The following is a 15,532-nucleotide window of genomic DNA, read 5'->3' as shown; positions in this document are numbered from 1 at the left end:
AAGATATATACAGTATAAGTAAGTACGAGTAACATAATTTTATATTAAAAATGGGCAAGCCTGTGCCACTCCAATCATTATCGTTTTGGATCTGTCGTTAATATATTTTAGATAAAATCAACCTTAAGAATTGATTGCACATGAAATAATATAGTTACCGACTGATCGATTAAAGTATCCTTTTGCATATCTACAATTACATAATTCACAACAACAAAAATATACACCAAATAATAATAAATTAGTGATTATTAATACAACAATTTACATAATACAAAACAACGATAATACTAAACAAATCAGTAGCAATTTAAAACGTTTACGTGCTCAAAGTATTTACAAGAACTTAAAATAGCTTAAATAACTTAAACATAATTATGACTTTAATATTTGGCTTTAAAATAAATAGGATACTATATCGAAAGCTATGGTAAAAATAATACGGCTTAATGCTGAAATCGATCATTTAAATAGTTTTTAATATTGCAAGTAAAAATTACTCCCATAGCTTCCAATATATGTCGTCGGGTAACATCGAATTGTCTTATGTACAGGGAATCAAACTATCTCTTTGAAGCGCCCTCGCCGCTAAACCAATGTCTTAGACCCAGAAGACTGTATATATCCTGGTCGTTATATTGAGAACTGATGGGACTAGCACTGTGTTGCAGTAGTTTATGCGGATAGTGTTGAAAACCTGGGTACACTAATCGAGAATGTACATCAGGATAGTCAACGGGATAACCACGAGGGCGGAAATAATGTGGGTACGAATGATGGTGACGTTTTGGATTTTGATGCATATTATTGTAAACACCTCCGACCTGGTTTCTTCCTGGCCAATAATCTTGTAAACGTTTAAAAGGATAATTTGGTGGTGGCGATACATTTGCATTTGGATATCTATAGAGAATGCCCGGTCTACCACGAAGACTCGTTTGGACTACTAGTGAGTCTGATACAGGAGAATTAGACGGAACTTCTTTCAATATTTCTGAATCTTTAAATTTATTACGGCGGTATTGGAGTTTCGTGCGAGTACCTAGTATAGAGTCGTCAGAGTTTCTAAATTTGTTGTCATTTTTAGAAAAATTGTCATCAGTTGATACTTCAGCATACCGACTGATTAATTTAATTGCTTCCCCAATATCCGAGTAATCATTTTCTGGGTTGAGTTTTGTTGCATCTTCATCTTTGGCTGAAAGTGAAGGCATGCTCACTTGTACTTCCGATAGTTTTGTATCATTATGAGAGTCCACAGTGCCATTTATAGTGTCAGAAGAAATTTTTTGGATTTTTTGATTTGAATCATTGGTTTCTTCATTTTGGCTATCGGTGTCATACAGAACTGGATCTACATTAACATGACCATAGACTAATTCTTTTTGTCCCTCGTCGGGTAGTTCTTGGCTGCTTGTTTCATTCGAATTAACCATTGGACTATCTCGTTTCGGTTTTTCGGAATAAAGTAAGTTGTTTAAGACGTTGTGCGATAAAATATTTGTATTATCAGCGCCAGTGTCATTAAGGCGACCTTGCGCTTGTTGCAATTTTAGAAGTTCCAGCTCAGCTTCGATGCTACTAGCATCATTTAGCATGTTTTCTTCTTTTTTATCAATGGTCAGTGGATCGCGGTTCTGAAAAGAAAATGTTCATATTAAGAAAAAATAAAATATCTTACGAGTTGCAATAAATACTAATTTTCAATAAAATATATGTCTTAGTAAAGTATCATATGATTTAGTGAATAATGAAAAAGCACCTGCGTAGATGGATCCAGTCCAATTGGTATAGAGAGTTGTAGAGGGCCGGGTTCCTCTTCGCCATAGTCATAAAGAACGTCACCGTTATTAGAAGGTGTCGAATTCATAAACAAAGCATTTAATTGTTCAAGTAAAATGCGTTCATGTTCGTCCTTGTTGACTGTCACTGTCTGAAATTTTGAAAGAAATTGTTGAGAAATAATTAAAAAGTAATTAAAGCATTTTTTTTTTCATAAATTGAGGATCCAGGATTTAACAACATTACGTATTATCGCAATATTTTCAATAATAATGATAAAATGTTTTTTTCTTTTTGAAGCATAAAATCCATTACTTTATCATATTCATCATATCATTAATTTAATAATTCATTTAACTGATTACGTCTCTAGTGAAACATACTTGTACCTGTTATATTGTGCCGTAACGTTCATAAATAGGCCTTTAATTTATACATTATAAGATTTTTTTTAACTATGATCTTAACACAGGTTATCTCTAACTTTTCTAGGAGATCCCTCCTACTTTGTATATTGTAAAATGAGAATGAAATAAACTAGGTATATTTTATATATTTATATCTTACCTGTACACATCCATTTCTATCGAGCCTTTGACCTTTCGAACAGACTAAAGGCGTGATAAATAGTGATTTAGTAGTTATTCTTCGTGGAGGTCCATTAGGGTTGCCACTTTCAGGGCTTTGAAGCCAAGTGCGCCAGGCGAGTTCTGCGGCTTGTCGGTCAAGGGTGCGCGGTTGAGCACGAGTAGTTGCCACCGGTATAGGAACTTCTGTGATTGGGTTGATATCTGCTTCAACTGGTCCGGCTTTAGCAGCCAAATCAGGTGCATTGGTAGTGTCGTCGGTCTTTACTGCGTCGTAAAAATTGTCACGTTGGTCGGTTGTATCTTCATTTGAACGAGCCACATTTGCTTGGCCGGCCTTAGCAGCAACCTGGCCGGTTACATCCGCAACTTGGCCAGTCACTTCCGTCATCGGCCCGGCTTCCCCCGCAACATTCGCCTGCACCAGTGCGCACACCAGCAGTAACGTGATCCACGAGTACCACATCGCAAACACCTGAAAATCATAACAAAATTATTTTATTCATGTTGTAATATTCCTATTAAAATAAAAAACAATTGTGATTTCCTTAATTTATATGTTGAGTATTATATGCACAGGTTTATTGCTCAATCTGCATGTACTAAGGACTCAAGATAGAGAAGTCGTTAGCGAACGATCCAGAACAAAATGCGTTCCGAAGTAGATCAAGGTTTGGCCTTATCCATTACATCAATAGCTTCAAACAAACTGTATCTATCGTCATCTATTCATTGGGAACCCACAATCTACCTGCTATTGTTGGTGCATCTGATTCTATCAGAGTAGTGACTTTCGATTTCCGTCCATATCGGACTAAAAGATTTACATCGGATTATTTATATTCGTCTCAGTGACTTAACGATATACGTGAGTAGGTATTATGGAGATCTGAGAGTTGAAAAACTGACCTTGAAGCCCTTAATAGCGGGTGAAAGTGAAAGTAACCTAATGGATACATAATATGTTGTAATTTACAAAAATTTCTCTTTTTGATTCAGTTTGAATACGTTTTGAGCAAAAAATTTAAGCCTGTGTCAAATTTTCTATCCGATTATATATTAACAATTGCATATTTATTTAGTGTAGTTACGTACTATATCCACAGAAGTAATTTTTCCATTTAAAAATAATTTATTATTTATAATTTGCAACAAAAATACGTCTATAGTTGACGGTTCAATTGCGTTTTATAGCGTTATTAATACAAAACATTATGTAGCTCATATTTGAAACATAATAAAAGTTAAGTAATCAATTGTCAAGTATATTCAATTTACAATTGATGATGATACAGGTAGCTAATATTGTGAACGTATTCCCCTTGACCCTAGTCATGATCACGATTAACGCAAATTAACAATCTGGTACATTAGTAAATAATTTAGTGCACAAAACAAGGGCAGTGGCTGTTGACCCCGTCGCGATCTATTGACGGCATCTGGCAATGATCGCCGATCTCCAGGCGCCGCGCACGCGGAAGCGCTTCACGGGATTTGACCGTGTTTCAATCGTTGCTTGATTGAAGCTTATTTGATTCACCCAACCATCTGTACTTCGCGATCACAAGCTTATCGAAACGATAACCTCGCACTACCGATACAACCCAGTGTTGTAACGAATTCATTTACATTGCACAGATACATCGGGTAATCCGTTTCAATGTGTTATTATTATTAGCGCGTACCAAATCCTCGAATGTTGAACCCTACCTTGACATGTATGCGTGAACGAGACGAAAGTCGCGGAACGGTATGAGTGCAGGGTTGCACACAAATAACTTTCCAGTGAGAACTGGAGTCGAGTGCTTCTGAGAATATTCGGTACTTGTATGAATTAAAATTTAAGTGAAGCGTAGATAAACAACATCGTTAATTGCCGTACTAGTTAGTTCAGTTGAGTGACACGAGTTAATGAGTGACCGCTCGCTACAAACTTACAAAGCGCATCATCAGGACTTATTCTCGACGTACTTTAATGCGTTTACATATTAAGATATTTGTCTACTAGGAAGTAGATAGATAATTAAAACGTATACGTGAATCAACAACATTGTACAAGCTGGGGAAGTGGGACCGTGCGTTACGTACTTTCTTTAGTCACGCTCGACCTGCGCTATACAACCCTCGTAGGATTGACAGGTGCTATACAGATGGTTTTAACGTTGAGGCGTAATAAGGAAACGTTTTTATGTTTAAACTTCAAGATTCAAGATAGAATTACAGAGATAAGGTCCTCAAATATAATGCTTTCAAGCGTTTTAGGTGAAACTGCTGAGTGATTTAGTGAGCATTTTGTTCACAGTAATAATTAAATATTAAATTTTTTGCCATTTGCAGATATTCGAAAAAAAAAATGCTTGAATCAAATCTTAATTTTAAAGCTTAGAATGTCCTATTATATGTTTAAAATGTGACTACGACAATACACATATAATTATATCTCAAGTCTTACTTGGATAAGTTGAGAGTTTTTTTTTACATCTATAATTTCGAATGTGTAATGTGTACATAATAATTATATCACGAATGTACAAATTAAATTTTTTATAATCTTACTACTTACTAGGTTCATTCATAATTTGCAATTTTTCCAAAACAATAAAGCATAAATAAATAAATAATTATATAAATAAATACTAGCTGTGACCCGCGGTCGAAACCGCGTAAGTCCGTATCCCGTAGGAATATCGGTATAAAAAGTGCCTATGTGTTATTTCAGTTGTCCAGCTATCTTCGAAGCAAATTTAATTGCAATCGGTTCAGTAGTTTTTGCGTGAAAGAGTAACAGACGCACGCATACATATGCATCCATCCTCACAAACTTTCGCATTTATAGTATTATTATTTGCCAATAGATGTCAGGAAGAATCATAATAAATTGGGACTACTCAAACGCAAGTAAGTTTAGTCGATAAAACACGAATATGACATTTTCTAAAAAAAATTCCTAGCTGGATCGATTTATCGCCCCCGAAACCCCCTATATGCTAAATTTCATGAAAATCGTTGGAGCCGATTCCGAGATTCCAATTATATATATACACAAGAATTGCTCGTTTAAAGGTATAAGATATCCCGTCTCGTGATTAAAGTTTTTCTATTATTTCAAAATTTCACCAAAAAATAAAATTCCGTATTTGCTATGTGAAAAAATTCTCATAGAACAATTTAATGTGGTGGATATAAATTAACAAGCTATAGGTTTTTATAGCTACCAAAACCATTAATGTCTATTGTATGGTAATGACCAAACATTGATGGCGTCGTGAAAGCGTTGTCTACCCGCTAGCGCTAACTGGTCAGCCACGATCTCGGCCAAATTTACATACGAACTAGCATTAAACTTTGAGTACAGGATATTGATTAGCGAATACAGATTCACCTCTGAGTCGTTAAAATTGAGTAATATTTATATAAAAAGTAGGTAGGCAGCACGTAAGATGATGAAATGCATATGTACATATAAATATTTATATACATTCCTCATACCTTACCATGCGGAATGTACGAAAGACAAAGACGAAATGGAACTAAATATTTATAAATATGTACAGTGAATCAAATTTTCTAACTTTGTCTATTTGAAATATTATTTAGAGAAGCATTGTTGAACTGTTTAAAAATTCAAATTGACTGGAACATTGGAAATTTCACATAAAAATTATTGATAAAAAAAAAGATATACTATAAAATAACATATTAGTAACGGTATTTGGTATGTTGATAATTCTAATTAAAGCTTAGCCAGTGGCTAACACACTAATGAAAACGAAACAAACTGTGCAAAGCTTTGCTGGGCGTGAAGCACATTTCAGCGATCGTATAATTTTACAATTGATTAAGAAACTCATTGTTTAAATCAATTCCCATACCACCAAACATCACAATTTAATTGTTATTTATTATTATTATCCATGCTACCCATAACAACATATAATATAAATGTTATCAGATGGCCGCATTGTTATGAACATCTAAGCACTGATTACAGAAAGTTAAAAAGAACAACTACTGTTTAGTTTAATAATAATTGTATGTTTTCAAATGGCACAGAACAAATGTGTATCATCACTGTTTCAAACAAAAGTAAACAGTTTTATAGTCCTAATCGCTTTATGCGTAATACGCGATGACGCGTTCCATTTGACCAATGGAAGGTAATATACCGTCTCTATAATATAATATGTATTTGTTTATAAACACATATATGAAGATTTATACATTTTGTTTATCTTTCGGTACTTTGTCAAATACAAAGTTTTAACAATAATGGAATTTTATAATTTATTCGATATTTTGGAAAGTTGAATGGAAAGTTCGTTATATATAATTAAAGTCGCCGTTGTATTTTTGGAACATCGCCCCATTTGGACCAGACGTTTTTGAAAATATAGAATCATGTATACGTCTCATGGTTACTGTGCACCCACAATGAATATGCAGACACGAGCGTAAAGGTTACCTGAATGTTGGTGTTGTTGGACTTGTTTTAGTAATAAAGGTAACGCGCGTCCACTAAATTAATGGATTAAATTTTGAATTCCAGACTATGGAAAGAACAGTAAAGTCTTATAAGTAAGTAAATTTCAATAATGTTACATTTATATTAAATTCGTTAAATATGACAATCGTGGTGTGAATTATGCACAATAAGAAATCTTACTAATATGGATAATAATAACTTATAAAGGGCGTTTGTTTATTTGTTGTTTGTCCGTCTCATATAATAATATGCGTATAATTATGTATCTGGTGAGAAAGTGACGTAGCCTTCTTTTTACCAGAGTGAATCATCTCATGTGACAAGGGAATTTCCTTTTGATCACCACTCAAAGGAAGCTGGGGGTAACTTAGCTATGTAGTAATAAATGTTGGCTTTAATTGATAACGAATAAATAAATCGGAGCAAAGAAATAACAATTTCGGAATAACGTATCAAATTAATTGTATATGGTCGAATAGCGGACCCGGAAGACGTTACGACTCATGTTTTTAAAATGTCGCTCAAGATTGTAAAATCCGTTAGAACATAGTCTCACTCGCGAGATCGCTTACTATCGAAAAATTGTAAACATTTACTTAAAATTCAGTGTTTAGCTTACAATTTTACCGTGACAGTTACTAGACAAGCATCACTCGATAAAGATCAAAGAATGAAAAAAAAACGTGCTTACCTTGAGGGAAGACGCGCGTGGTCGTGCGCCGCTCACATTATAACCGGCGCGTGCGTTTTTCAGCCGCAATGCTGTAAGAAAAAAAAAAATATATAAAACCTTAATTTCTACCTGTATGAGGAAAACATTTTTCTGTTAAGCAAAAAAACAGTAAATATAATAAGAAGCCTAGCAGTTATTTTGACTAATATTATGAATGAGAAAGTAAATCTGTCTGTCTGCCTATCTCTTCTTGACACCTAAACCACAGAACCGATTTGGATGTAAATTGACACGGAGATAGTTTGAAACACGATATATATATATAAATAATGATTTATGTTTGTTTACTTTTAATTGTATAACATAAGAATTCAATGTAATGTAAATGTAATGTCAGTAAATATCATAAATCTGAAGTGTTCCCAGTAATTATCTGCAATTTTAATATCATTATTTTCTACTTTTAATATGAACTGTTAATGGCTACTTAGGACAAGAATTCATTTAAAATAATGGTAATACACACATTTAACAAATAAGGAATGCCATTCCTAAAACCTTATAAGGCTTAATATAATTTGTTAACTCCATAACTAACAAAAACAAACATCTTGTTTCTTATTTGTTATCCGTATTTTTTGTGGAGTTCTTCATAGAAGGAATGTATAAAAGTTTAGAATGATAGTTACTATATTACAACTGCAGTATAAACGTACAATACCTAAGAAGTCATATAAAGAAATCTCATGTAAATAAATGTTAATCAGATATTACAACCGGATTCTTTAAATAGGCCTTTTAATGCAGTAAGTATAGTAAGTATAGTGCAGTCTGGCCTTAACCTTTCCAATCTTTAAAAACAGTTTCTATTAAGAAATAGTTAGTTCATTGCCTGAGGAAGTTTCGTCATGGAAATTATATATATCTAATATTTGAGTAGACAAACGTCCTTTAAACGTTACCACAGATTATGTTTTTGGAGAGACTTTTTCAAATACAATAGATATAAATTTAGGTCTCTACCATGTCTCTACTCCTTATCACATACTATGTATTCTACGAAATGCATCATTATCACTGTTTTGCGATGAATTTACTTTGAACATAATGTTTCATGTTCTCATTTTACTTAGAATAACCTTATATAATATGTATTATGCATACTTATTTAGTATATTTAAGAGAAACAATGCACGTAAAGCGTGCACCTTGGGTATTGAAACAAAATGTGAAATTGTATACTACGAAAAATATGCCTATTATAATGTTAAAATATTTAAATTTAAATCGACGTTAATATAAAATTATGTAAAATAATTATTTATTTGTGTTATTGTTTTGGCACCTATTTTGATTTCGAAAAATATCACTAAAAGCAACGCTTCAGTAATTTCTAGAAGTTTGACACGTGTAGGTACTTAGAGGTAGGTAATATTAAAGCTTTCGCTTTAAACATTTTCTCTATTATTGAAGACTCGTTTCGAGAAGTTCCTGTTTTGTGTCCCAGAGACATGATTTGTCTGGATCGCTTTCTAGTAATGTGTGATGTCGCAGAATCTTGCAGACTAGTAACTACACGCTGGCATACAAACTGTATGAAAGTGGACCATAGGTACTGCCAAGGTCGAAACCGTCCGTCTACCGATTAACGAGAAGTATATTGTTTACATGTATCGGTACGAGAAATTTACAACAATAAATAAACAGAAACAATAGGAACAATAGAATCGTAAACATTCAGTTGTATTTAACGAGATTGTTTGTGCGTAGAATAGGAACCGCTTATAAAATTACGTGGTAATTAATTATACGTGGTATAGATACCGCTTATAAAGTAATTATCTAATTATTATTGCTCTTAAAATGATAAAACTCGAAAATACGTAAACTTTAAAGATATTTTAAAGATAGTTTTTTTTCCCCGGTTACATCTTTGAATATCCACCCCCAAATATTATTTGAAATGAAATGAATCCTATTTTTAAACCTATCTTTCACCACATAAAATATTGTCAAACCTTATTAGTGGCTTTTATGTGATTGATGTTCACACAAACAAAAGAACGTAGAATCAAAAAACAAATGACTATCCGTTGTTTTGAGTTCTATAAATAATCTAAAATGCATAGCGATTACTCAATTAAAATTTATTTTATTTACAGAATTGGTCCGGTTACTGTTTTATTAAAAGTATTTTATTTTTATTTAATATGGTCATTCAACACCTGTTGCATTATAACTTATACACTGGATACATAGTATAGGTAAATAATATTAAGAGAGTACTTAGATGTAAATTCAACAAAAGTAAGTACCTATTAGTAGGTACTCTACTTTAATCTATAAGTTTATGGATAAATTTTTAGGTAAAACACCAAACCAGCACAAAGGGATAAGCCGTCATTAAGTGGACAAAGAGAATGTCAATATCGGTTTGTATGGCCGGTAAACATGGCTCGCGCGACCGGATCCCGAGAAATTGTGCTCCACTCTATAACAAACTATATGATATACACCGAAACACACGTGAAATCGTCCAATTTAAGCTTTAAATCAAAAAACATAGATTTATAGGTAAACTTTAAGCTAAACTTTTGCATGTACAAGAATAGTTAGTGTGCAATGAAAACAGTTATCTTTGCGCTTTATAAACTCGTCGTACATCATTCACATTTGAATTTAATTATAATTTTAATTAGATTGCGACTTTGATTAATTATTATTGACAAAACGGGCTGCGAACTGTCGTTGCATAACTTAATATTGATTGTTTGATTGGAAACATTTTAATAATTACAAAATACGTGTTTTTGTAAGTGCCATTTTATCTGTTTGACATATAATAGTAGTTTTTGTTGACACTCTTGAGGTAAATGTACGAAATGTTTGTTAATCAAGGTTTCCATGCCAACACAGAATTTCGAAAAAAAAAACAGAACAAAAGGAAAAAATACGAAATCGTAATAAATTTGCGCCAAGTAAAATGTATAATTATTTTTATTTTTTTACCAACATTGACCGCCAGTTTGGAAAGCATACGTTCATAACTACAATGATACATTTAAGAATTATTGCTTTAAATTTATTTTAAACGATTAAATGACTGTTTTGCAAGCATTGATTAATAAAACACTCAAGATGCACATTCAATGTATATAAATTATTTAGAACAAAAATTTAACCATCTTCAAAACCACTCGAAATCGATAAAAAATTTATAAATACAATTACTACAAGGGCTACCAACTCATCTAGACATTGAAGTCGGTGCCAACCAAATTAATCAGGCAGTAGATAGGTATGTCTAAAGTTACTCTTTATTATATTGTGTGGTAAGGAATTAGTATCTTTCATATAATTCGAGGAACATAACCAAAATAATACAGTCGAATTGAGAACTTCCTTTGTTTTTGGAAATGTCGGTTAGAAATCAACATTATCATTAAATTTATATATCTCATATTATGATCATTTATCATTTGAGGGCCTAGGTATAGGGAGGCTCTAATCCACCACAATGAACAAATACGGATGTTTTCATTTAAAAGCTATTAATCTTTAGTTATGATGACGTGTCGCTTCCGATAATCTAAAGATAATATGCTAGTGACATTTGAATTCATATGATTGATACATCAAATTTCTTTTTATAAAAAGAAACATTCACAGAGAAGCATTCACAAGCGGTAGACTACCCATGGGTACTAAGCTTTGCGATTTTCTGCTAATATGTTTTATAAATATACATTTAGGATGAATATTTGTCTTATCTGTGTAATGTGCTTATATACTGTGTATCAAAATTTAAGAATAGACAATTGTTGAAGTGTGTTATTATCGTGTTATTCCCAGGCATGAGCCGTGAAAGCAAAACATTGAGAGCGGTATTTCAAAACATTGTGTGCAAATTTCTGCCGATGGAACAAAATACATTATGAATGTGATTACTTGTTTGTTTATATGAATTTTGTGAATATTAAAGCCTTCCTTCTACTCAGACATACGTTCAATGTGTGCATAGATTAATCCGACCAGATAGGGCATAGCCCATAGGTATGCATTGTTTACGGTTAGATCACTTCTGAGTATGGAAACTTGCACGTCCACATGTAATCTTAAGTAATTGAAGTTATATTATAGCGATACTTCCAGTAGGTGTTACTATACCTTTCATGTTTGAAAAGAGTTTAGCGTCTAATTGTTGAGGTGACGTTTTTCGTTTAGATAAAATAGTTTTGTTCGTGTTCTCTGCCACGCTTCGGTGATTCGTTGATAGCACTGACAAATCCACAAGAACATTGCTTGTTCCATTACGAAATCCACTGATACACTAATGGAAAACAGAAGTGTTTTGTCTATTTAAGTCGTATTTATCATTATCTTAAATGTCATTGCCATTGACCGATATAATTGTTACAGTGATCTTTACGTAACGATATTAATAATTAAGTTAATATGGATAATCATACATATACTAATATTCTCATTGTTAATTAAAATGATAAATTTCAAGAGCGAAAGGCCAACTGATAACGATGTAAAAAGGTACACACGGAATCTACGTTCATTTGAGTAAATGAGAGCGATCATTAAAAACATCTAATAGGTAGTAAATGATAAGAAATCGATTAGTTTCAGGGTAACCAGTTCTTACTGATAAGAACAGAGTTCTACATTCCGATAGAAATTATGATCGTTTTTCCCGTCCTCAATGTATAATATTGCACTGCGTATGTCACGTATAAGAGCAATATAAATCTCAGTTCACAATTATTGAGGCTCGTTGTATGTACGTTGATATTAAATTGATACAAATGACCCAGTTATTGTTTTAATTGTTTGAATTATGTCGTATTGTTAGTGATCTCGTGGACATTTCAAATTTTCCGAAGCAAAACAATATGTTGATATTATAAAACGATAAGTTTGAGGTTCGTTAAGAAACAATAATTGGGTACATACTTGCTGCGCAGACGACAGAATATTACTCGTAATAATTTATCCTTCGAATATGTGTATAACCTAAGTACCAGATATCTGTTTCAATCAAAATAAATCTTGACTTATATTATAATTAATGCGAAAGTGCGCTTGTTTGGCCCTCTTTCACGTCGCAACGGAGCGGTTTTGTGATAATATTAAGTGTCTGTAGATAATTTGGAGGCTGAGTAGGAGAAGAGTGACATACAATCATTTTCATCGCCGTTAAACATCTTTTTTCCATGGCAAAATCCATGATGATGCGAATTGAATCACTCCAAAATTGTGAAACCCACATGTGACATACTTGTGATCATATAACAGCTTTCAATATCTTAATAATCATTTCACAAACTTATTACTTTGTGTAGTAGAGCAGCATAAAATAGCAAATAAAAAGGTTACTTTGTGATCCATGTAATTTTATTTCTTGTTTGCTGCTGCTCTGAGCGGGACTGCAAAGATTGATTCTAATACGTCTATTTGAGGATAAATCGAATGGAGTAGACTATTCTGCTCGGAAATGCAAAAATACATTAGATTGCATATTGAATTGTTCTTTGAGATTTTATATCTTGTTTTTATAGTTTGTAATTGAATTATGTGAGAAAATATTTGTGAATAGCACTCTGCAACTTTACCTTATAGGTAAATAATAATAGGTTGATTGTTAGCCGTGTTCTAATGGGTTTGCAGCGAACAAACTTGCGTAATATCAATTAGTAATAATGTGAATATTTGGTTTATTTGCTGGGGATATACAATATAACTAGTACCAGTTTTAGTATATTTTGTAACAATATTGAAATGATTTATTTTTTTAATATTGTTAAACAACATATTTACCCCCACTGTATGTGCTTAAACGTATTGTTAAAAATTGGTTTAAACTGTAAGTATTTTGCATTGATTTATAGTTGTATTATATTATAGTTGTATAATATATGTTTATTAGTGTGTGTTATAAAAAATAACTTTATCTAACTGTGACAGTACATTGAACTAGTCTGTTAGCTATTCATGAAAGTTGCTCCCGCAGTAAGAATGCTAACTGGCGCCGTCGAGGGCTCAATACTTGTCGTCGTGGGTTGATAGTAAGGTATTATTGTAGTATATTAATCGCAAATACCTTATGTGAATAAAAAGAAGAAAAATTGGTGGACTCTTTCTCTATTTTATTAATCGCGTATTTTTTGGCTTAGTTTTGTATTTTTCAATGTAATTAATCATAGAACGCAAATAATTAGGTATTATCTTATGAAATAAATAAAATCTTTGAATGATTACTGTATAAAAATGTTGACAGTTATAAGAAGCTAATTTTGATTTGTAAGCTTACAATTAAAAGCCGTTACCTTTGCGGTAGTCTTTGAACATTGATAACATCATAACCATTAACCAGATGTAGAAAGAGATTTTTAAAAGTAAGATAAAATTACAGATACACATGTGTAATATTTTAAAATTGTGTTCCTTGTCGATTTAATTTTATTAAAGAGCATCTACCTATCAGCGATATGGAAACATACAGTATATAAATAAAATGCCTAGGTTTACTCTTAATATTTCATAGTTTATTGTAAGTAATATCCACAGTTAAATAGAAGTAATAAAAGTATTTCACTTATTCCTAACCCAGTCAAAACAAATGCTTTTATCCCAATGTAGATCGAATTGATCATGCGTGAATAAAAATATGAGTCACCTTTATGATTATATGAATGACATTAGCAATTCATAGGAGTAACCTATTACAGAACAATACACGATTCGCTTTTACTATTTCATAACAATCAATACTAATACAGACTATTTACTGCATAACCGTTATATTAAAACCGTAGCAAAAAATCCTGTTGAGTTTCAATTAAAGGTTAGCTGTTATCTTAGAATATCCTGTAGTACTTACTAATTAAATAAATGTGAAAATAATAATGTTTACTAAGCTTTCAATAGATAAATAACTTATCTAACATTTTAATTACTTTTAAATCTTATTTTTTATTTCACTCTGTTTTAATTTTAAATTTTAAAAATAAATTTCATTGAGGACTTTTTAGTTTACAATGCAATAATACTAAGATACCTGACTATTTAAAAACATATACATAAACATATAGATAGATGTTAATTTATTAAAACTTTTTATTATATAATAAACTTTTTATTGACACTTTTATTGTTGCTTTGTAGTTTTTTAAGAATGGGAAACACAAATTCAACTGAAAATCCGTTGTTTCGAGCACAGAATGCTAACAACTTTGGTTGTCTTTGTATCTGTACGATATTTACTAACTTTCAACATGAAAAGAATGAAATAGAACAAGGACTTTACAGTGAAGTGTCGATAATACATTTATGAATAAATAAAAATAGATAAATGTTAAGTACAAATACATACATGTATATTATTAAAAAAATAAACTGTTAACGTTGTATTAATTATTCAATTTTAATAATTTCAATAACACACAAGTTAAAAAAGTACAATGCAGACTACTCAACGCGGAGAGCTTTCGAATTGCGTTGTCAGTTGTCACCTCGATACATTGACTATATTTACATTTGCCATACGGTTATCAAAGAAAAAAATTAAAGCAGCATTCACACTGAATCGTGTCCAGTAGCTGTGTTTTCACTTTCGTCTGCAATGATAAATGAGACCATTAACAATTCCGCCCGCGGCCGGGACGTCACGTCGCAGCTTCCGCATTAGCATGGCCCTTAACGAATACGAGACATTGTGGCTACTCAGAACTTGGCTTTACTTTCTATTGTTGGAAATTACAACTAATAAAAGACCAAAAAGATATATGTAGTGCATTAAAAGAAGAAATGGAATGCGACTAATAATTTTAAGCAATATAACACAACACAGCGCATGTTGATTGCTTCATAGCATTAAAAATATACCACTCTTTATAAGGGACTAGAACGATATTTAGGAACGATATCTAATATATAAAATTCTCGTGTCACAGTTTTCGTTGCCATACTCCTCCGAAACGGCTTGAGCGATTTTGATGA

General features: G+C 32.1%; 1 protein-coding gene across 1 annotated transcript; it reads right to left on the bottom strand.

The window, feature by feature from the left end:
* Positions 1–6: 6 nt before the first annotated feature.
* Positions 7–7,619, bottom strand: LOC119832621. The gene is made up of 4 exons (XM_038356304.1): positions 7,544–7,619; positions 2,350–2,844; positions 1,763–1,933; positions 7–1,637 (listed from the first exon to the last, which is right to left on the bottom strand). The coding sequence occupies exons 2-4, from the start codon at positions 2,833–2,835 to the stop codon at positions 564–566; spliced, it is 1,731 nt and encodes a 576-aa protein (XP_038212232.1). The 5' UTR covers positions 2,836–2,844; positions 7,544–7,619; the 3' UTR covers positions 7–563.
* Between the last annotated feature and the right edge of the window lie 7,913 nt (positions 7,620–15,532).

Source organism: Zerene cesonia, chromosome 15, assembly GCF_012273895.1.
Source record: "Zerene cesonia ecotype Mississippi chromosome 15, Zerene_cesonia_1.1, whole genome shotgun sequence".
Lineage (NCBI taxonomy): Eukaryota > Metazoa > Arthropoda > Insecta > Lepidoptera > Pieridae > Zerene > Zerene cesonia.
Note: the sequence above shows the minus strand (reverse complement) of the source record. Positions and strands in the feature narration are given on the sequence as shown.